The sequence below is a fragment of the Panthera tigris genome, chromosome A2, assembly GCF_018350195.1.
Source record: "Panthera tigris isolate Pti1 chromosome A2, P.tigris_Pti1_mat1.1, whole genome shotgun sequence".
Classification (NCBI taxonomy): domain Eukaryota; kingdom Metazoa; phylum Chordata; class Mammalia; order Carnivora; family Felidae; genus Panthera; species Panthera tigris.
This window is the reverse complement of record NC_056661.1, coordinates 16,522,268-16,543,664: the sequence shown is the minus strand read 5'-3', so window position 1 is coordinate 16,543,664 and position 21,397 is coordinate 16,522,268. Positions and strand designations below refer to the sequence as shown.

General features: G+C 38.2%; 1 protein-coding gene across 4 annotated transcripts in view; it reads left to right on the top strand.

The window, feature by feature from the left end:
- Window positions 1-21,397, top strand: part of SETD2 (SET domain containing 2, histone lysine methyltransferase) — a 123,271-nt gene that overhangs the window by 84,770 nt on the left and 17,104 nt on the right. For 2 of the 4 annotated variants that reach the window (XM_042978793.1, XM_042978794.1), the window contains exons 14-18: window positions 239-422; window positions 6,732-7,401; window positions 13,653-13,787; window positions 16,304-16,443; window positions 18,813-18,924. In XM_042978793.1, the coding sequence (XP_042834727.1) occupies window positions 239-422; window positions 6,732-7,401; window positions 13,653-13,787; window positions 16,304-16,443; window positions 18,813-18,924 (1,241 nt within the window). Of the gene's footprint in view, window positions 1-238; window positions 423-6,731; window positions 7,402-13,652; window positions 13,788-16,303; window positions 16,444-18,812; window positions 18,925-21,397 lie in introns of those variants that run through there. The other 2 variants (XR_006214767.1, XR_006214768.1) reach the window with 2 other exon arrangements.

The following is a 21,397-nucleotide window of genomic DNA, read 5'->3' as shown; positions in this document are numbered from 1 at the left end:
GCTGAAGGCTTAGACTGAGAGTTTGGGAAAGGTAGAAAAGAGAATTCATGGCAGAGACTTTCAGGAAGTAGAGTGTACACACACACAACACCTTGTTTCTCATCCAAATTCAGGATGGGCATATGAGGGAGGAATCCATAGATCCATTTGTTGGATAGAAATTGTGTTCTACAGTTGACGTGCTATCATGATGGAGTAGAGTCTGCCAAGTAAATTTTTAAAAACCCTTTTCCCTTAGTAACTGAACGAGGAAGGGATGCTGTTGGCTTCAGAGATCAAACAGCTGCCCCAAAGACTCCTAACAGGTCAAGAGAGAGAGACCCAGACAAGCAAACTCAAAATAAAGAGAAAAGGAAACGAAGGGGCTCTCTCTCACCACCTTCTTCTGCCTATGAGCGGGGAACAAAAAGGCCAGATGACAGGTAAGTGGCCTGTGTGAGTTACTCTCTTTTCTGAGCCAGTTAGAAAGTTCCCAAGTCAGTACTTCTGATTTGGGGCACCAAAGTGTTTTGGAATAAGTATATTCTCTTGATAAATGAGTATAAAACTTTACTGATAAATATTGAGACAGAGTCTCTTTTGACAGTGAAGACTAGTGGATTTTCAGTACTTGAATGGTTTCTACTTGATAACATTTAAATGTTATTTGAGGAGCCAGAGACTTGTTCTTTCAAGGGAGTGGAGGTGGGTGGGAGATAACTCTTCAGAGGTAATGATAAATCTTCGAAAGTCAGAACTTTTTTTTAGTGAATCTTGTGCCTTACCAGTCAAAATGCTGGTTGATCTCTGTGTCAGAGGCTATCTTCCTCATGCTTGTAGAAAAACAAGCTGCATGATCGGTCACTGGGGACTAGAAAACATTTATTCCGGAGAAGTTCTTTTTAAATTAAATTTATTTGTTTGAAAAAATGAGATATAGCATTCATATAGTGTAATTGCCAAAATTTTAATTTTGGGTTGTCAGGGTTTATAATAGTAAATCCATCATGATTTTCATTTGCATTACCCTAATTACTAAGTAGATTAAACATCTTGTCATACATTTATTGGCCATTCCTGTTTCTTCTGTGAAGTGTCTTTTCATATGTGCTGTTCATTTACCTTTTTGAGTTTTAGAAATTTTTTTTTTTAAAGATTCTTTATACTCTAAATATAATTCTGCTTGGGTGATAATTTTTGCAAATATGTTTTTCTCAGTTTGTGGCTTGCGTTTTGACTCTTTTGTGTCTTTTGATATACAGAATTTATTAATTATGGTATAATTGAATATATCACACATATTGTATGTTTCCATCATGGTCAGTGCTTTTACTGTGTTTTAAGAAATTCTTTCTGGGGCACCTGGGTGGCTCAGTCAGTTAAGCATCTGCCTCTGGATTCAGCTCAGGTCATGATCTCACGGTTGGTGGGTTCAAGCCCCACGTCGGCCTCTATGCTGACAGCTCAGAACCTAGAGCCTGCTTCAGATTCTGTCTCCGTCTCTCTCTGCCCCTGCCCCGCTCATGCTCTATTTCTCTAGGTCTCAAAAATAAATAAATGAATAAACAAACAAAACAAAACAAAACAACAGATGGCTGTCAAGAAATTCTTTCTGGGGCACCTGGGTGGCTTAGTCAGTTAACCATCCGACTCTGGATTCGGCTCAGGTCATGATCTCATGGTTTGTGGGATCAAGCCCCACGTTGGGCTCTGCACTGACAGCACAGAGCCTGCTTGGGATTCTCTCTCTCTGCCCCTCCCCTGCTTGCGCTCACACTCTGTCTGTCTGCCTGTCTCTCTCTCTCTCTCTCTCTCTCTCTCAAAATGAATAAATAAACATAAAAATTTTTTTAACTAAAAAAAAAAAATTTCTTCCCTACTCTTGAGGCAATGATACTCTTTTCTTTCTTTCTTGTCCTTAATTTATTGGGAATTAATTTTTGTGTATGTTGTGAGGTAGGTTTATGGTTTCTTTTTTTTTCTAAGTGAATACCCAGTCTCTGTACCATTTACTTGAAAGCCCATCCTTTCTCCTTGATCTGCAGCACGCTCTCTCCAACAAGTTCTCATATGTGGGAGGATCTGGTTTGGGGCTCATAATGTGTCTGTAGCTCATATTTAAGTCTTGATAGCAAGTAGGACAGGTCCCTCCTTGATCTTCTGGGATGTCATGTCTTTTCTCAGACTTGTTCTCCTTCAGATCTGCTTGTCAGATTCCCTCCACCGATCACCCAAAAGATGATTCTGAGAAGACTTGACATCTTTACAGTTTTAAGGAGTCCTATTCCTATATTCAAATTGAGTATTCAGATATTTTCTGTGTAATTACGTCTTCTTTAATACTTTAAATAAAGATTAAGTTCTTCATTAATCTCCTGTTTACATTTTCTCTAGAAAGACTTAACGTATCTTGGTATATTCATTTCTGAAAACCTTGCCTTTTTTGTTACATTTTCAGTTTGTTGCTTGTGTTTCAATACCGCAGTTGACTTTTGTATATTGATCTCATGCTGGCAACCATACAAAACTCTCAATGATATTTCAAAGTGTTGGGGTTTTTGCCCTTTTTTTGGGTCTTTGCCAACAGTCCATATCCTATGAATTTGGGTTTTTTCCTTTCTAATCCTTTTGCTTTGTTCTTGTTATTTTACTAACAACACATCCGATACAAATCACAGAATAACAGCATTTTTTATTTTGGTAATTGATTGCTATTCATGTTTTATTCCACTCTTTTGGACATACAGATAGGATATATATATATATATATACACATATATATATTTTTTTTAATTGGAGTAATTGGGATTCTTAGCTCCTTAATTTTCAGCATTTTTTGTCTTCAAATGAAAGTGTTTGAGGATTTTAATTTCTTCATAAATACCATTGAACTACTCTTGTGATAGTATAGTTTGTCATAATTTAGTTCTAAATACTATCAGGCTTTACAGCCTGCTTAAAATTTTTTTTTTTTTTTTTTTAGTTTTTATTTATTTTGAGAGAGAGCGAAAACAAGTGGGGGAGGGGAAGAGAGAGAGGGAGACACAGAACCCGAAGCAGTCTCTGGACTCTGAACTGTCAACGCAGAGCTCGATGCAGAGCTTGAACCCATGAACCACGAGATCATAATCTGAGCCAAAGTCAGATGCTTAACTGACTGAGCCACCAGGCACCCCCTTCTTTTGTTAAGTTTCAAATTTAATTTCCATTCATTGGTTTGTATTTTACCAGTTCTTAGAATTTTATTGAGACTGGCTGTATAGTCTGTTTTGTTTGATATTAATAGAAGTATGCTATCTTCCTATTGATAGGATTTAACTGAAATTTTTTATTTCCTTTTTCCTTTTAACTTTTCTGTGGCTGATACATAGTTTATAGCTGATTGATATTTTAATTCTTTGTGGTATTTAACTCGTTTTACTTTAATAAAATCTAAATTTAATCCATATCCTAAACAACACAAGTACTTTAGGATACTTTAACTCTGATCATTCAGCCTTCCCAATTTATATGCCATTATTGTCCAATATTATAATTTCTTGTTCCTCCTCCTTCCCTGTCAGTTATTGTTAATTTTTTTATATGTACACAAATTGATTTATTTAAAATAGTTTGTTTACATTAATTAGGGTTTTTTTGTTCTCCTTTCTTTTTCCTTAGACCTTCCTTTAAAAGATTTCCTAAAAAAAAAAAAAGATTTCCTTTAGGGGACCCTGGGTGGCTCAGTTGGTTAAGCGTCCGACTCTTGATTTGAGTTGAGATTGAGCCTCGTGTTGGGCTCTGCACTGGGCACTGAGCCTACTTGAGATTCCGTGTCTCCTCTCCCTCTGCTCTTCCTCAGCTTGTGCTCTTTCTCACTCTTTCTGGCTCTTTCTCACTCAAACAACAACAACAACAAAAGATTTCCTTGATGAGTTTTTGTTCATACTGTGTTTCAAATATGTCTGAAAAATCTTTTTGGTTTTCATTGCTCACCCTCAGTTTTAAAAATCAGTTTTATTTAATCAGTAGATAAAAATTACTTACAGAAATATTCAGTTTTAAGTGTATAATTCAAAGTGTTTTGTCAAACGCATGCAGTTAAGTAACCACCACTACAGTCATGGTATAGACACTTCTGTTATCTCAGAAAATTTTCTTGAGCTCTTTGGAGTCAGTCCCCTTTACCTACTCCTAGTTGCTGGCAGCCATTGCTCTGCTTTCTGATGCTCTGTTTTTGTCTTTTCCAGAATGTGATGTATATAGTATCATAGTCTAGATAATATTTGAGTCTGTCTTTCACTTAGCAGATTGCATTTGAAATCCATTCATGTTGTTAGGTCTCAGTAGTTCCTTTTATTGATGAGTGGGTAATCTATTGGATAAGTACAACATAGCTTGTTTACAAATTCATTAGTTGATAGGCATTTAGATTGTTTCCAGATGGCTGTTAAGAATATTACCAGACTAGGGGGTGCCTGGGTGGCCTAGTCTGTTAAGCGTCTGACTTCGGCTCAGGTCATGATCTCACAGTTCGTGAGTTCAAGCCCCATGTCAGGCTCTGTGCTGTCCGCTCAGAGCCTGAAGCCTGCTTCAGATTCTGTGTCTCCCGCCGCTCTCTGCTCCTCCCCTGCTCATGTTCTGTGTCTGTGTCTCAATAATAAATAAACGTTAAAAAAAAAAAAAAAGAATATTACAAGAGTTGTATATGTATGAATCTTTATGTGAACATTGACTCTCATTTTTAAAAGGAAGTTTTGCTTAGTTAACAAGTTTTTCTCGACACTTTGAAACTGTTATTCTTCAGTCTTCTAACTTCCCTTGTTGTTAATGAAACTTTATTGGTCTAATTGTTGTTCTTTAAGTAATCTGGCTTTTCTCTTGGTCTGCTTTTATGAGTCCTCTTTGTGTTTGGTGTTCTGCAGTATCACTACCCTCTGTTTAGGGTTTCTTTTTATTTTATCTGGTTGAAATTAATTTAACTTTTTGAATTTGAAGATCATCTTCCACATTACTAATTCTCTTCAGATCTGATCTCTTACTTAACCATACCATGGCATGGATCTTAGGGACATTGGATTGAATGTTGGATTATTTCTTGGTTCATGACACATTTCTGTGCATAGACTTCTTCTCCATATATTATAATGCTTTTGTGCTGTGATCTTAACCACTGTATAAATCTGGCTAAGCCATTTCTTCCTATACTGTCCCTTGCCTTTACTGCTTGAGATGATATCATCTTGCATCCTGTGTTCATTATACCCTGGCTTTCCTTTTTTAAAATACAGTTTTATGTTGTCTAATACATGTTTTTAAATAATGTTAGTTTTTAACTTTATGAAAAGGCTGCCATTCTGCATTTAATTTGGGGGTACTTTGTTTTCACCTGATAGTGTATTGCTAAGATTTACCCATAATTGCATGTGTCAGTTTATTCATTTTCACTGCTTTGTGTAACATTTTGTTGTAAAGCTTCTTCAGTTATGTATAGTGCTATTATCTAATTTTGATGTACATGTGCAATAGTGTCTCTTGGGTAAATGACCAGACTTGTCAGATTGTCAGGTATGTGCATGCTCAATTTCATATGATAATTGAGTTTTAATTTCCACTCTGTTTCGTTTCTAGATGTTTCATGGAGTTCTTTTTCAAATCTACCTGATAGTTTTTTATGTTCCCATTCCTTAGTGATATTTTTGATTGCCTCTTTGATATTCATTAAACATACTAAATGTCTCTTCAGTTTGTATTGGATCATTCCAGTACTAGTAGTTTTTGTGGGTCTTGTCCTCTCGTTTGTTTATATATATACGTGTATAATTTTGTAATTATATAAAATAATGATTTTATTTTCTACTGAACTCAACATGTTCCTTAGAATTTGATCTGTGGGAATTCACTGAGGCCTGGGCTTAAGGTGCTTTGTTCTGTAGACTAATTTGCATTTGTTTCTGCCCAACAACTAAGGATACTACTGTACCATTAACATTTTAAAGGAAATTGTCAGTATGGAGGTTTTAGACCATTTGTTTTTTTGTTGTTTGGATGAATGTTATGCCCTTGTCCATGGAGATGTTCTTAGATGTTTCTGTGCAGTGAAACCTCTTGAAGTTAGTTGTCAGTTTTTAATTTTTGCCAAGAGCACTTTCTCATAAGTTTGATTCACTCCATAAACCTTGGCAGCAGAATCTTTTAAGCCCTCAGTTTTTTTCTTTTGAATGTTAGAGCTGATGGTTTCCAGTGGGCCTTGTCAGAACCATCCCAGGGCATTAAGCTCAGCAGTAAGACATTATCCTTGATCCTGCATAGAGAAGAGTATGTGAATAGAGCTCCCCATATTTTTATGTGTGCATTATCGTCTTTCATTCAACTATCCTTTGTTGATATTTATCATAAATGTATGTGGTCAGACGTACATCAAATTCTATAGCTCTTACTGGTGTACTTTGTTTTAATGAACGAATTTGTAGATCTAGAAGTGTCCCCAACTGTAAAGAAGAATCTGTTTAGAATATTATGTGTATCTTTAATTTGATGTTCTAGAACCTGAGAATAAAATTAAAGTTACTATTTTCATCTAAATGATTCTTTGGGATTCTCTACTATCTGCAAGATTCCTTAAGTAATTTTGACTGATTTTTAACCAATGCCAAATTGGAGTTGGTGTGGTTAATGGTTGAGTATTGAGGGACATAACATTTATTAGTGCTTTGATTATGCCCTTGATTTAGGGGAAAAAGTTTGTGATGCTCTTACTATTTTCTTTCTAGATATGATACACCAACTTCTAAGAAGAAAGTTCGAATTAAAGACCGCAATAAACTTTCTACAGAGGAGCGCCGGAAGTTGTTTGAGCAAGAGGTGGCTCAGCGGGAGGCTCAGAAACAACAGCAGCAGATGCAGAACCTGGGAATGACATCTCCACTGCCCTATGACTCTCTGGGCTACAATGCCCCTCATCACCCCTTTGCTGGCTACCCACCAGGTTATCCTATGCAGGCCTATGTGGATCCCAGCAACCCTAATGCTGGAAAGGTGCTCCTCCCCACACCTAGCATGGACCCCGTGTGTTCTCCTGCTCCTTATGATCATTCTCAGCCCTTGGTGGGACATTCTACAGAACCCCTTGCTGCCCCTCCACCTGTACCAGTGGTGCCACATGTGGCAGCCCCTGTGGAAGTTTCAAGTTCACAGTATGTGGCCCAAAGTGATGGTGTGGTACACCAAGACTCCAGCGTCACCGTCTTGCCAGTGCCAGCCCCAGGCCCAGTTCAGGGACAGAATTATGGTGTTTGGGATTCAAATCAACAGTCTGTCAGTGTCCCCCAGCAGTATTCTCCTGCACAGTCTCAAGCAACCATATATTATCAAGGACAGACTTGTCCAGCTGTCTATGGTGTGACATCACCCTATTCACAGACAACTCCACCAATTGTGCAGGTAATTAATTTTGGAACCTCTCTTGTCTTACAGTCTGTTTATAGGATATTAAATCTGATGTGAAGGGGAAACCTGCCATTGCTCACTTTTATATATTGATGAATTGTGTATATATTAGTTACTTATTGTTGTGTGACAAGTTACTCCGAAACTTAGCAGCTTGAGACAACTAGTAATTATTATTTCTTAGTTTTTGTAGGGCAGGAATTCAGAAGCAGCTTGACTGGCTGGGTGGTTCAGGCTCAGAGTCTTTCATTAAATTACATACAGCCTGGCTGTTAACCAAGGTTGTAGTCATCGAAGGTTAGGAAGAGGAAGGAAGATTGACTTTCTTTTTTTTTTTTTTTTTTTTAAATTTTTTTTTTTTAACGTTTATTTATTTTTGAGACAGAGAGAGACAGAGAATGAACGGGGGAGGGGCAGAGAGAGAGGGAGACACAGAATCGGAAGCAGGCTCCAGGCTCTGAGCCATCAGCCCAGAGCCCGACGCGGGGCTCGAACTCACGGACCGCGAGATCGTGACCTGAGCTGAAGTCAGACGCTTAACCGACTGAGCCACCCAGGCGCCCCTGGAAGATTGACTTTCAAGCTCACTCACGTGGTTGTTAACTGGCCTCGGTTTCTTACCATCACATGGACTTCTTAATAGGGCTGCTTACCACATTCCAGCTGACTTCCCGCAAAGTCAAGTAGTCAGGGAGAGACTTATGGGTTACTCCTCTCCTTTTTGCTTATAGACAGTGAATAATATACAGTTTATTGTTTTATATGCTCACAAACGGAAAACCCTCTGGTCATGGTAATTGAGTCAGGAGATGGCTTGCCCTTTTCTTAGACCCAGCTTGTGTATTATTTTATATCCCCTACATTTTATTGTCATGAAGTTTGCCAGAGTGAACCTAAGGATATTTACTATGGTAGTAAATATAATGTTAAATTTAAAAGCTGATTATACTGAATTTGTATTTCAAGGTGTATTTTTATGTTTTTTAATCAAGCTTCTTTTCTATAGAACCCAGCAATACATTTTAAGCTTAAACAAAAAATATATATAAAGCATCATCCTCACCACATTCTGATGTCCCTCACATCACTCCATATCGCTCCTTAAAGGTGAATTATCGTGGATGAGAGAGATTGTCAGGGATGCTTCCTGCACACATTACCTAGTACTGATCAGTTACTTCTGTTAGTATTTTTGTGATGAAGCTGCATAAAAATTTAGTTTGTAAGGCCATGGCAAAGTATCCAGCTTGAATTCCTAAAATCTTAAGTGTACTAACTACATTCATTTTGTATGATCTCCTGAGCCACATGCTTATATCTATATTTTATGTATTTGTAATTTTGAAGACTTGAAACTTTTTCCCATGGGTTTCTACTTAACATGATTCTTAACCATTTTTCCAAATTACTTTGTGTGTGTGTGTGTGTGTGTGTGTGTGTGTGTGTGTGTGTGTGTGTGTTTTAAGTATCTTAAACAAATTTCTTAGGTTCTAACTTCTGCTGTCTTGCCACATTCTTTCTTGGACCAAGCCATTTATTTTGAGTTTTTTCCCTGAGAATGTGTATCAGATATAAGAAACATGGTCTACTTCTCTCCCATTTCTATTCCTGAAGTATGTTCTTAACCTAGGTTTCAGAGCCTAAGCAATAGCAGTGGAAGATATTTATTGAAGACTCTCCAGGAGAGATTTCACTGGTCATTTGGCCATTCTTATAAAAAGTAATCTATTTTTTCTATCCCATGGAGCAAAAGATTTTCTGTAAGTTTTAGTCATAGCCTTAAGACTGAAGCATCACAATTTTGCTTGCTTACAGTTTTCCATTTTGTTCCTACCAAGGAGTCATTTGTTGGCTCCCTAATCTATTTTGTGTGTATTAGGTGGCAGATGAATGGACTCAGATAGTCCAGATTGTCCTTTACTTCTCTGTGAGATTAGTTATCAGAGATGATGTTGGGCTTTAGGTTATGAGAAATGTAGAGCATTTTGTTATTGTTTATGTGTTTTGAGTCCCTGTCCATCATTTAATGTGTCTTGGGGATAGGTGCTTAGCTTATATTCTTCAGTTAAAGTTTTTTTTTTTTTTAATGTTCATTTTTGAGAGAGAGCGTGAGCGAGGGAGGGGCAGAGAGAGAGGGGGACAGAAGATCCGAGGTGGGCCCTGCACTGGCAGCAGAGAGCCCAATGTGGGGCTCAAACTCACGAACCATGAGATCATGACCTGAGCTGAAGTCAGATGCTCGATTGACTGAGCCACCCAGGTGCCACTTCAGTTTTAGTTTTCTTATCTATGAAATGAGCAGAATGCCTCAGCATGGTTGAGGTTTGCATGAGATAATGGATATTAATAATGACAGAATTAAAGCACCATTTACCTTGAAGGTTTAATTATAGTTACCTTAATGATGTCGACAGAGTATTGACATTTGTGGAGTGTGAAATGCTCCTAGTCAAAGTCATCTATCCGATATCTGGTCTAACCATCTAACCTCCAGTAAAAGGAGACCTTGAGGTCTGTGGTGTTCAAGTGTAGTATTGACCATACCATCACGGGCTACTAAGAATTTGCAAGATATGATAACTTTGACAGTGAAGTAGTATGTGATGTGGTGTGATATAAATTTGTGTGTGTGTGTATGTGTACACATATGCAGTATCTTTCACATTTGGAGCAGATATGTTATCAGAAGGTGACTTTCATTTTTTGCCACAATTGCTTATCAAATGTAAAAACTCAACTTCAACTAAGGCCACCTGATTTGTAGTGGTTTTGTGACATTACTAAGTGACCTATTCTTACAAAGTTATACTAAATCACATCTCAAAAAATTGAGTCCTAAGACTATAATTTTCACATTATAAAGTGAAGTGACTCAGATATAAAGTAATAGTGATTTTTTTTTTTCCCCTCTAGAAGTAGGAGCAGAATAATTATGTTTTCTATAACATTTTGGACCTCCTTAGATTTCTCTTATAATTCCCATTAGAAGTCCCATTTTAAAGCTATTTCTAGACTGTATTTATGTTTGAGAAATTAGCTTTCATGTAATTTCAGGTCTCTTGAAGGGGAGAGCCAATCTCCTACAGATTTCCCCCCAGCAAAAGAGAGACTTGATAGGCATATGCTATTTAGATACATCTCACAAGTATGTTCATCTTCCATACTAACTTCAGTGGGATTGCAAACCAGTTTCCCCTTTTTATTACTGTTGTTAGTTTTGGCATTGCCATGTGATTATCAGCTGGTTTGGATAGATAATTTAATAGAACCCTGAAGAATGTTCATTTATTTTCTTTCTTTCTTTCTTTCTTTCTTTCTTTCTTTCTTTCTTTCTTTCTTTCTTTTTTCTTTTTTCTTTTTTTTTTAAGCTTATTTATTTTGAGAGGTGGAGGCCAGGGGCAGAGAGAGAGAGGAAGAGGGAGAATCCCAAGCAGGCTCCGTGTTTGACAGCACAGAGCCAGCATGGGGGTTGATCCCACGAACCGTGAGATCATGACCTGAGCCAAAATCAAGAGTCAGATCCTCAACTGACTGAGTCACCCAGGTGCCCCGTTTTCTTTCTTTTTGACAGTCTGTGTTTTAAACACTGTACCTCTAAATGATTACTGCTATCTTGGGTGACTTTGTTTTTAGTCCAGCAAGGCTGATGTTGTTCAGATATTTTTGGCATTTCCTTTGGAAGTTATTTCCAGTATGTGTCACATTCCTTCCTGATGATAAATTATTATCCTTTAAATATATCTTTGCATGTTAGAAACAGGTGAAATTTGTCTGGAAATTTCTCATCTGGTAAATTACCTCATCTGGTAAATAGAGGGAGTGCTCAAGCTGGATAATGCCATTTCAGGTCAGAAGTTACCTCACAGCCAGCATTTGGAGCCAGAGTCTTCATTTTAAGGAGACTATAGCTTTAAAACTCCAGTCATCAAATCCTTTAGATGAGCCTTACTTATTAGCTCTGATCTTGTCCAATTCTCCATGCACAAAGTTTAACTGAGAGTCAAAAGAATTTTTAGCCTCCAAAATATTAGCATTTTTCTGTTGTAGATTTGGGTGCTTAGTCTCCTGATCACTATGGAGATAACATGTTTATCAGTTTACTGTCTTCTTCAGCCTCCCAGAAACTGTTTTTACTCAATCAGATATACCAGCACATTTATATTAACTCCCTACATGCACAATAACTTGCCTGTTGTATCCACTCTTCAGGATGCTTCCTTCGGGCATCAGGGCCATTGCAGATTCACTTTCCAGATCATACACTAGATCATAGACTAGACCCCAGTTAGATATATTTTGTTTTATAGCTTATTTTTAGCAAAGTTGAAATTGAACGTTATAAGAATTATTTATACTTCACCTCTGAGATTATACTTTTAAATTTCTTTTTTTTTCAATTTTTAAATGTTTATTTTTGAAAGAGACAGAGAATGAACGGAGGAGGGGCAGAGAGATAGGGAGACACGGTATCCGAAGCAGGCTGCAGGCTCCCAGCTGTCAGCACAGAGCCTGACGTCACGAACCATGAGATCATGACCTAAGCCAAAGTTGGACTCTCAACTGACTGAGGCACCTAGGCGCCCCGTTTTTAAATTTCTTAAACACTATTTTACCATCTTTTTTGCTAATATCTCTTTTTGTACTGACCTCTTAATTCAGTGTTGTCTGGGTGTAGATGCATCAGTGTTAAAAAGCCTTTTGGGTTCAACCACATTTCAGTCTTTGAAACTGGAATCAGGTGGGGAAGTAAGATTTGTTTCTACAAAATCTTTGATGTTGCACAGATTTCCCATCTTATATCCAAATACCTAGAGATGAAAGCATTTCTATTTTGTGATACTATTCTGATAATAATCCTGCTTTGACCATTGAGTGTGGGTTTTTGTTCTGTGTAGATTAAGCTGTTCCAGAATAATGAATCAAGTACTCTTGACTTTTGTACTATGTAGGGGTTAGGAGTGCCAAACCTCTCTCCTCAGTCAAAAATCTGTATATGACTTTTAACTCCCCCAAAACTTCACTACTGTTACCTTACCAATAACATAAGCAGTTGATGAACCGATATTTTGTATGCTACATGTTTTATATTCTGTATTCTTAAAGTCAGCTAGAGAAAAAGAACATTAAGAAAATCATAAGGAAAATACATTTACAGTACTATACTGTAGAAAATCTGTTATAAGTGGCCCTGTGTAGTTCAAATCCACATGTTCAAGGGTCAGCTGGGTTGTATTCTTCCTCTTTTTCTCTGTGCCCTCTCGGTACTTATCCAGAAATCTCCTTGGTAGCTCCATTGGCCTAATCGGACTCTTTGGGTCTTTACTGGTATCATTTGGAATGATTGTATTTTATATTTTGAGTACTTACCAGTTAATACTTCTGAAATTATTTTATGTGGTGGAATCTCAGTCCCTAGGATCAAAATCTGTCCTCAAGTACAGGCTACATCTATCTCTGTTCACCTCCTTGGTAGTCATCACCTCTTGAGACAACAGGGTTGTGTTTCAGGGCTTGTTGTCACCTCTTCTTTAAGAGTGTTTCTAGTGCTGAGAACTAATTCCAGAGTAGGTTTAAGTCCTAGCCGTGGTCCTTAATTTCTTATGTGACTCCAGGTGGGGGAGATCCTCACCTCTGATGGTGGTCAGGACTAAATGAGATTATATACGTGAAAGGGCTTTCTAAGCGTCACGAGGCACTGTATAAATCAGCGTGTGGTAAGAATTTTATCTAGAATGAATTCTGCTGTCTTTCTCAGAGGGAGTTGTAATTAGATCACTGTCTTACTTCCTCTGCTATGAATCACTCACTCTCTCTGACCTTTTCCAGTCAGAACAACCTGTTAGTTTTTAGGAGTTGGTAGTAAAAAGGCTTTCTGAAAAGAGCCCTGTGGAGCTGTCTTGGATATACTAGGTGCGGCACTTCAGTTGTTATTACTGTGGTCTCCCTGGAGGCTAAAGAGTTGGACAGCTCTTAGGAGCCTCCCCACCTCCCCCCAGCCTTTTCTGTTTTTTTTGTTTTTTGTGTTTTAATGGTAAAACCAAAGTAAGTAAATGACTAGGGAATTACTAAAAAAAGAAACTTCTGTGTTTGAAATAAAGGATTGTTTTACACATTTGTATCGAAATACTCTTTACCAAAAGTTAAAATTCATGGATTCCAGTAAGAGAATGCCAACTGAGAAGACAGTTACTGCTTTATTAGAGCCAGAAGGGTATAAATTATGAATTTCTTCATTTTATCTTTAGAGTTATGCCCAACCAAGTCTTCAGTACATCCAAGGACAGCAGATTTTCACAGCTCATCCGCAAGGCGTGGTCGTACAGCCAGCTGCAGCCGTGACTGCGATAGTCACACCAGGGCAGCCTCAGCCCTTACAGCCGGTAAGAAACCCTTCAGCTGATAAAATACTCCTTAGCTGTGTACCTTATCTTTAGAAGGTCTACTTTTGGTTTAGGTTTTTATTTTTGTTTCTTTCACTTGGTTTTTTTTTTTTTTCTTTAACTTTGGTCCCCAATTTCACTCAAGGGCTTGTGTCTCTGAGGAAGCATTACTCAATCATTAAAATAAAAGTTCTCTAGATTTTACCTCTGTGTTGATTGATACATATTTTGCTCCCGATATCCTTTTTATTTATAATTTAAACCGACTTTGTATTTTTATACTTTGCTATGAATTTCTAAAGTAACAATTTTATAGAGTAGCTATTTGTATTTTATGGAGTACTGGAATATGATACTATATCAGACCCGTGGACTAGGAGTACAGAAGTGAACTACTTCACTGTACATGCTGTACAATATGTAGTAAGAGAAACGTTTGGTATTCTGTAACATATGGAGAAGGATGTGGTGAAATCTTGATGAAGTGGGAAATGGCTGGCATTGGAAGCCGTTGAAAAGCTGAACAGAATAACTTGATCACATTAGCACTTTGGAGTTGCGACAGCTCCAGAGAAGGTTCCTGCAGCAGTCCGGTGAGTGATGGCGGCTTTAGACAGGTAGTACAGTTAGTGGGGATGGAGTATAAAGACTACATGTGAAACAGTTGGGAGATGAGACAGTGTGCTCTTACAGCAGGCATTTGAGGGCTTGCTAGGAGTTGGGCCCTAGGAATTTTGAATACAAACCTAAGACTCCATTCCTATCCTTAGAAGCTGACATTCCAATAAGAGAGTTGAGGATCACAATGAATAATACTAAAAGTAGAGATTAGTGTCACATAAGGAGCAGATAGTTTGAGGAGGGAAAGAATCATTCCCAAGTGTGGGAAGGATTAGTAATAAGTTCTGAATGATTCGAAGTATTCTTAGGTGACACAGAAGCTTAGGACAAAGAGGTCACTTTATAGGCTGGAAGGAGGACTACAGGTAGAACTGAAGTAGGACACCAAAAAAAGCAGCTACATGAAGTAGGATTAGTGGTATGCATAAAACAGTGATGCTCAAAGACCTGTGTTTGCTTAAAAGTGGTCCCATTTTATCTGAGCCTGGGATCTCCGGTTCCTCTTTGACTGCTCAAGCAGAGGTAAAGCTGGAAAAAGTATTCTATATTAATTGGCTTACACAGAATGAGAATTAAGGGCATATATTCTTATAGTAATTTATTATTAGTCTGCTAGATCTATTATAACAAGATACCACAAACCAAGAGGTTTAAACAACAGAAATTGAGTTTCTCACTGCTCTAGAGTCTGGAAGTCTATACCATCAAGGTGTTGGTGAGGTTTGGTCCTAACGCTTCTCCTTGCCTTGCACATGGCTGCCGTCTCCCTATATATTTACGTTCCCTAATGTGTCTTTTCCTCTTATGAGGAAACTACCCTTTTGACCTCATTTAATCTTCATTGCCTCTTTAAAGGCCCTATCTCCAAATATAGTCACGTTGGGAGTTAGAGCTCCAACATAGGAATTTGGGGGATACAGTTCAGTGCCTAGACAGGGATTGTGAGGTTTTCATGTTTTTCAAAATATGATGTTAAATTTTTATAAATATGCAGTTTAAAACGTACAGAAAAATAGATAAGGGTTAAGTGGTAACATTCTGTCATACTGCTTTTCAGCTTTTTTTCTTTAAAAAAGATACATCTAAAGCTAATTCAGCTAATCAGGATCCAGAAGTTGGTATATGCCATTTAGCACTGTTTTGTTTTGTTTTGAATTTTTTACATGTTTGTTTATTTTTGTTTTTAATTTTTTTAATGTTTTTATTTATTTTTGAGGCAGAGAGACAGAGCATGAGCGGGGGGGGGGGGAGGGCGGAGGCGGACAGAGAGAGAAGGAGACACAGAATCTGAAGCAGGCTCCAGGCTCTGAGCTGTCAGCACAGAGCCCGACGTGGGGCTCGAACTCACATACCGCGAGATCATGACCTGAGCTGAAGTCGGATGCTTAACTGACTGAGCCACCCAGGCGCCCCTGTTTATTTTTGAAAGATACAGACCTTGAGCAGGGAGGGGCAAAGAGAGAGGGGGAGACACAGAATCCAAAGCAGACTCCAGGCTCTGAGCTGTTAGCACAGAGCCCGACATGGGGCTCGAATTCACAAACCGCAAGATCATGACCTGAGCTGAAGTTGGACACTTAACTGAGCCACCCAGGCGCTCCTAGCATTTTCTATTTTATTCTTTTTTTTAAGGTTGAAAGATACTGCTCTGGATAGTGAGCTGCTGAATATTTTTAAATGTGATATGTTGGATGGTGAACTTGGAGCCAACTGTCAATTTTCTGATAGATCCCTAAACCTGTTTATATACTCTGATCATTTCCCAGATTGAACCTTTTTTTATCTTTTTTTTAAAAGATAGAGATAGAGGTATGTTTTTACATATTGCTTAAGTAGGCTACTTTGTCCTTTTTGGATGTCACTGATGAAGAGTCTGTGTGTGTATTTCTTTTTAGCCTGAAATGGTAGTGACAAATAATCTTCTGGATCTGCCACCCCCCTCTCCTCCCAAACCAAAAACCATTGTCTTACCTCCCAACTGGAAGACAGCCCGAGATCCAGAAGGGAAGATTTATTACTACCACGTGATCACAAGGTAAGAAAGGCTGTGTGGGCATCCCCAAATCAGTTTCAGTTGGTCAAAGAAGCTGCCATCATAAGGGGAGATTTATGATTATTGGCTTGATGTCATTGGCTGGTGTTCACTGTGCTTGAGGGCTGCTAGATTTCCAGAATCACGTCTTAAATGTTATGTTATGCCTTTTTAGATAGATAAATTTTGATATATTTTTAATCTACAAGACTCTTTTGCGGAAAATTAAAGAGTTTGTAAAAAAATAAATAAATAAAAAGATAATGACTTGATCTAACGTTGTGGGTATCGAGGGTCCTGGGCAAACCTTTTCTGTAAAAGGTCAAATAATGTTTTAGGCTTTGCCAGCCAAACACAATTACTTAGTTCTGCCATTGTTGTGCAAACAGCCATAGACCATACATAATGAATGGTCATGTCTGCCCAATAAAACTTCATTTACAAAAATAGGCAATAGGTCAGTTTTGGTCCGTGAGCCATAGTTTGGTGACCCTTGCTGTTTATAGAAAGCTCAATTTATCTTTTTCTTAGAAGTTTAAAAAATATACATGTCTTTTAGACAAAAGATAGCTTTATGTGAATATATGTAATTTCTGTGTGTGTGTGTGTGTGTGTGTGTGTGTGTGTGTGTGTGTGTACACTCATTGGTATATAATCTTATGTGAGTTGTTGGGATACGTCTTTTATAATCTTTCTACCAATCTGTATAGAACGTTATCAGTTAATATAGAACTACACTGTTTTTAGTGCATGCTTATACTTTGAGAGATCAGCAAACTATGCCCATAGGCCACTGGTATTTGCAAATGAAGTTTTGGGGGGAACACAGCCACTCCCATTTATTTAGGAGTTGTTTATGGCTGCTTTCACAATATAGTGGCAGAGTAGAATAGTTGTGGCAGAGACCATGTGACCCACAAAGTCAAAAATATTTACTCTGTGATCATTTATAGAAAAAAAGTTTGCCAACTCCTGTTCTTTTGTATGGCTATATAAAATTTTATTTAACCCACCCTAATTGATGGATTTTCACGATTTTATATATAACTCTAACCCTGGACATCCTCGTAGATACTAATCTTACCTTCTTTGGGTAGATTTCTAGAGGTAGAATTGTCGGTCAAAAAGATAGACATTTTAAATTGATAACTATTGTCAGCTTACCATGAAAAAAACTGTACCATTGTAGACTCCCACAAAAAGTGTACAATAGCGCCTTTTTCTTCACGTAATTTCTTTTAATCTTGTAAGTGTAATTGGTGAGACATCTTATTTTCATTTCCAGTTCTCTTATTGTTGAACCATCTTTATTGTTGGCCTTTTACATCTTTTGTGATTTGCTTGTTTGGAGCATGTACCCATTTTCTGTCATTATTATTAGATCCCTTTATCAAGGTTATTGCAAATGTTTTTGTTTGTAATGTCTTACAAGTTTAAAAAATTTCATACAAATATTTTCTTTTATGGTTTTTCAAGTGCCTCTAACGTTGCTGACAAAAGTTTGGTGTGGTAGGAGAGCACAAGACTGCAAAGGCAGGATTGACCCACCAGATACGTTGCTAGTTCTCTGAGGCTTTTGACATTTTGAGGGATTCTCCTTATAGCATTCCCTGTGACAGCTGACTTCAGACTCCTGAATTGAATTTCCTTACTTCCAGTTGTTACCTCACAGATCTAGCTGTAAAAAAAAAACACAAAAAAAAACAAAAAAAAACTACAATGCTTTCTTATTTGCAAAACAACTATAGCATGCAATGAATGAGTTAACATGGTAGACCCCTTCTTCTTGCAGTCAGTTGAGAATATTTGGGACCAAGGGCATAAGTTTTTGACCTGAAGTCTTTTCCATGCTATGAGTCATTGAAGCAAAGGGTACAACCACAGACAAGAAGGCTCCCAAAGCAAGGAACCATTTTCTCATGTGACCAAGGATTGTGAGGAGTGTGTTGTGATTTATTTTATTTGCTCCAAGTACATGCTGGGTACAGTTGCTGTTGATCTCTTCACCTGCAGAGGGGAGGTATAGGCAAGCACTGACTCCATGTACTTTTTAGGTTTTGCTGAATCCTATTTTCAGAACATTAAGAGCCAAGTGAGAAACAGACAGGATGTTTTGGTTTTACTACTCTTCGACAAGGCAAACATCTCCACCTCACTGGCTAGAGAAATACAGTGGGCTAAACAATGTATGTCTGTGGGATAGAATCACTGCTGCTGGGAAGATAGCAAAAGAATGTTTCTATCTTATGAAGCAGACTTCCTCTATGTCTCATTACAAATGTTGTATTTTATGTGTATATGAGCAGAGATGCCTGTGCCAGAGTTCTCTGTTTTCTGGCCACGATAGCATGGCTGTTCTTACCTTCTTCTAGGCAGACTCAGTGGGATCCTCCTACTTGGGAAAGCCCAGGAGATGATGCCAGCCTTGAGCATGAAGCTGAAATGGACCTGGGGACCCCAACGTATGATGAAAACCCCATGAAGGTGAGTCTGGCTTACACATGTTTCCGGATCATCTGGGAGTCTGTATCCTGTCATCTTGCTGGGCCAATAGCCATGTGGTCTTGTGATTCTGTTTTCCTTATTGTTCTGGAGAATTAACACATGTAGTAAATGCTTGAGAGGCCTAGGACATCCAAACAGTACAGCAGTATGGTATATAAAGCAAAAAATACAAGCCCTTAATTTCTTTCCAGCTGCTCTCCTATCATCCTTTTCTGGAGATAAATACTGTTAACTAGTACAGGAGTTCTCAAACCTGGAGTAATTTTGCTCCCTCGAGAACATTTGATAATATTTAGAGACATTTTTGGTTGTTAAAACTGAAGGAATGCTACAGACAAGGCAAGTCACCAAACATCTTACAGTGCACAGGACAGTCCCCCACAACAAAGAACTGGCCCAAAATGTTAATAATGCCAAGGTTGTGAAACTTTACTTTGGTGTGTGTTCTTCCAGACCCTTCTGGGAAATGTACACACACAAGTGTTTTTCTTTCTTTTCATTTTATTTGTTTGTTTGTGTGTTTGTTTTTAAAAGTTTATTTATTTTGAGAGAGAGTGAGCGCATGAGGAGGGGAGAGGCAGAGAGAGCGAGGGAGAGGATCCCAAGCAGGCTCCGCGTGTCAGCGCAGACATCCATCGGGCGTGGGCTCATTCCCACACGCCGTGAGAACATGACCTAAGTGGAAATTTAAAGAGTCAGACGCTTGGGGCGCCTGGGTGGCTCAGTTGGTTGGGCATCTGACTTCGGCTCAGGTCATGATCTCACAGTTGGTGGGTTTAAGCCCTGCGTCGGGCTCTGTGCTGACAGCTCAGAGCCTGGAGCCTGCTTCAAATTCTGTGTCTCTTCCTCTGTCTGCCCCTCCCATGCTCATGCTCTGTCTTGCTCTGTCTCTCAATAGTAAAATAAACATTAAAATATTTTTTAAAAAAAAGAGGCGCTTAGCTGACTGGTTAAGCCCAGGTGCTCCTTACTTTTCATTTTAAACACACAAATAGAATCATAGTATTTATACTCTATTGTAACTTCCTTTAGTATTTCTTAGCAATTTGGGGTACCTGGCTGGGTCAGTTGGAGCATGCAACTCTCGATCTTGGGGTTGTGAGTTCGAGCCCCGTGTTAAGTGTAGAGATTACTTAAAAATAAAACCTTAAAAAATATGTCTGTCTTAGCTCTTTCCTTGTAGATCTGCTGCATCCTTTTTTGATGCACTGTGTCTCATTTTAAATGTTTTAGCTCATTGACTGAAATCTTACATAGATGGTGTGTTTCAATGTCCTGCCATTTTGGGATTCATAGTTCTGGGAAAAAGTTAACTGTTTACAACCTCACCAAAGGAGTATCCTCCACCACCTCCCCCCAACACACACACTTTTTTTTTTTTTTTTTTTGAAGATTTGGGACATATATTTTACTATGGAAATATTATTTTAGAAACAAGGCGAAAAAGAGCTTATCCCTGATCTCTCCCTCTGACAAAACAGTAATTAGGATTAGAGGTCAAGTAAATGAAATACACAGTGACTGAATTATAACCATTTTTATCCCTGTCCGCTTATAATAAGACCCACTATCTCCTGGAATAAGGTGTCTTCAGTGAAATCAAAGACCATATTTCTGTGTCCTAAGATCTGAATAGTATTCAAAAACTTTTTTTAATGAGAAGAGGCACTTAACTAGTTAAGTCAGTGGAGAGGTAGGAGAGGGAAGAGGGCAGAAAGGAAGGAGGTTGGAGTGAAAGAATCAAAGTGGAAACAATGTACTTTCTGTCCTTTTATTCACTTGGGGGAAGCATTTTCCTTCCTTCAGCATATATTTGCCATTCTCCAAAAAACCAAGCATTTCAGTTAAGTCCACGTGGAGCCTGCTAAATTTCGAATGAATCACTGGAGTCACTTAACCACATCACTGTAACTGTGGTATTGTCACATTTTCTTGAATCATTTAGGAATATGCCCAGGATTGTTAGGCAACTGCCATTTAAAGTATCCAGAAGCTAACATACCACAAACAAAAAACCACAAAAGCTCCCTCTTTGCAGACGTCTGTAGCTCTGTTAGTTATATCCTTTGAAAGATAAACAAAGTTTGAGAAGAGATCCCTGGTGTAGGAATACAGCTGAGCTCTGAGACCAAGTTTATAAAGCATGTCAAGAGACCTTACTTTTTGCACCTTAGCCATTAATTATGATTCAGTGTTTTGGTCTAGTGTAGAATACTGTTTGATTGACTGTAGGAGAGGTATAATTGCAAAAGCTCACTGTATACATACCACTCGGGGAGTCTGTTTATCAGATTGTATCTGATAACATGGAGAGAAAGTGAGTAACATGTTCTAGGCAAGGCTGTGGGTTCTCAACTCCTGCCCTGGATTAGTTATAGTAAATATGTACACTGAATCCCAGAAAAGCTTCAAGACCCTAAATTAACATGATATTCACAACGATAACCGTGGA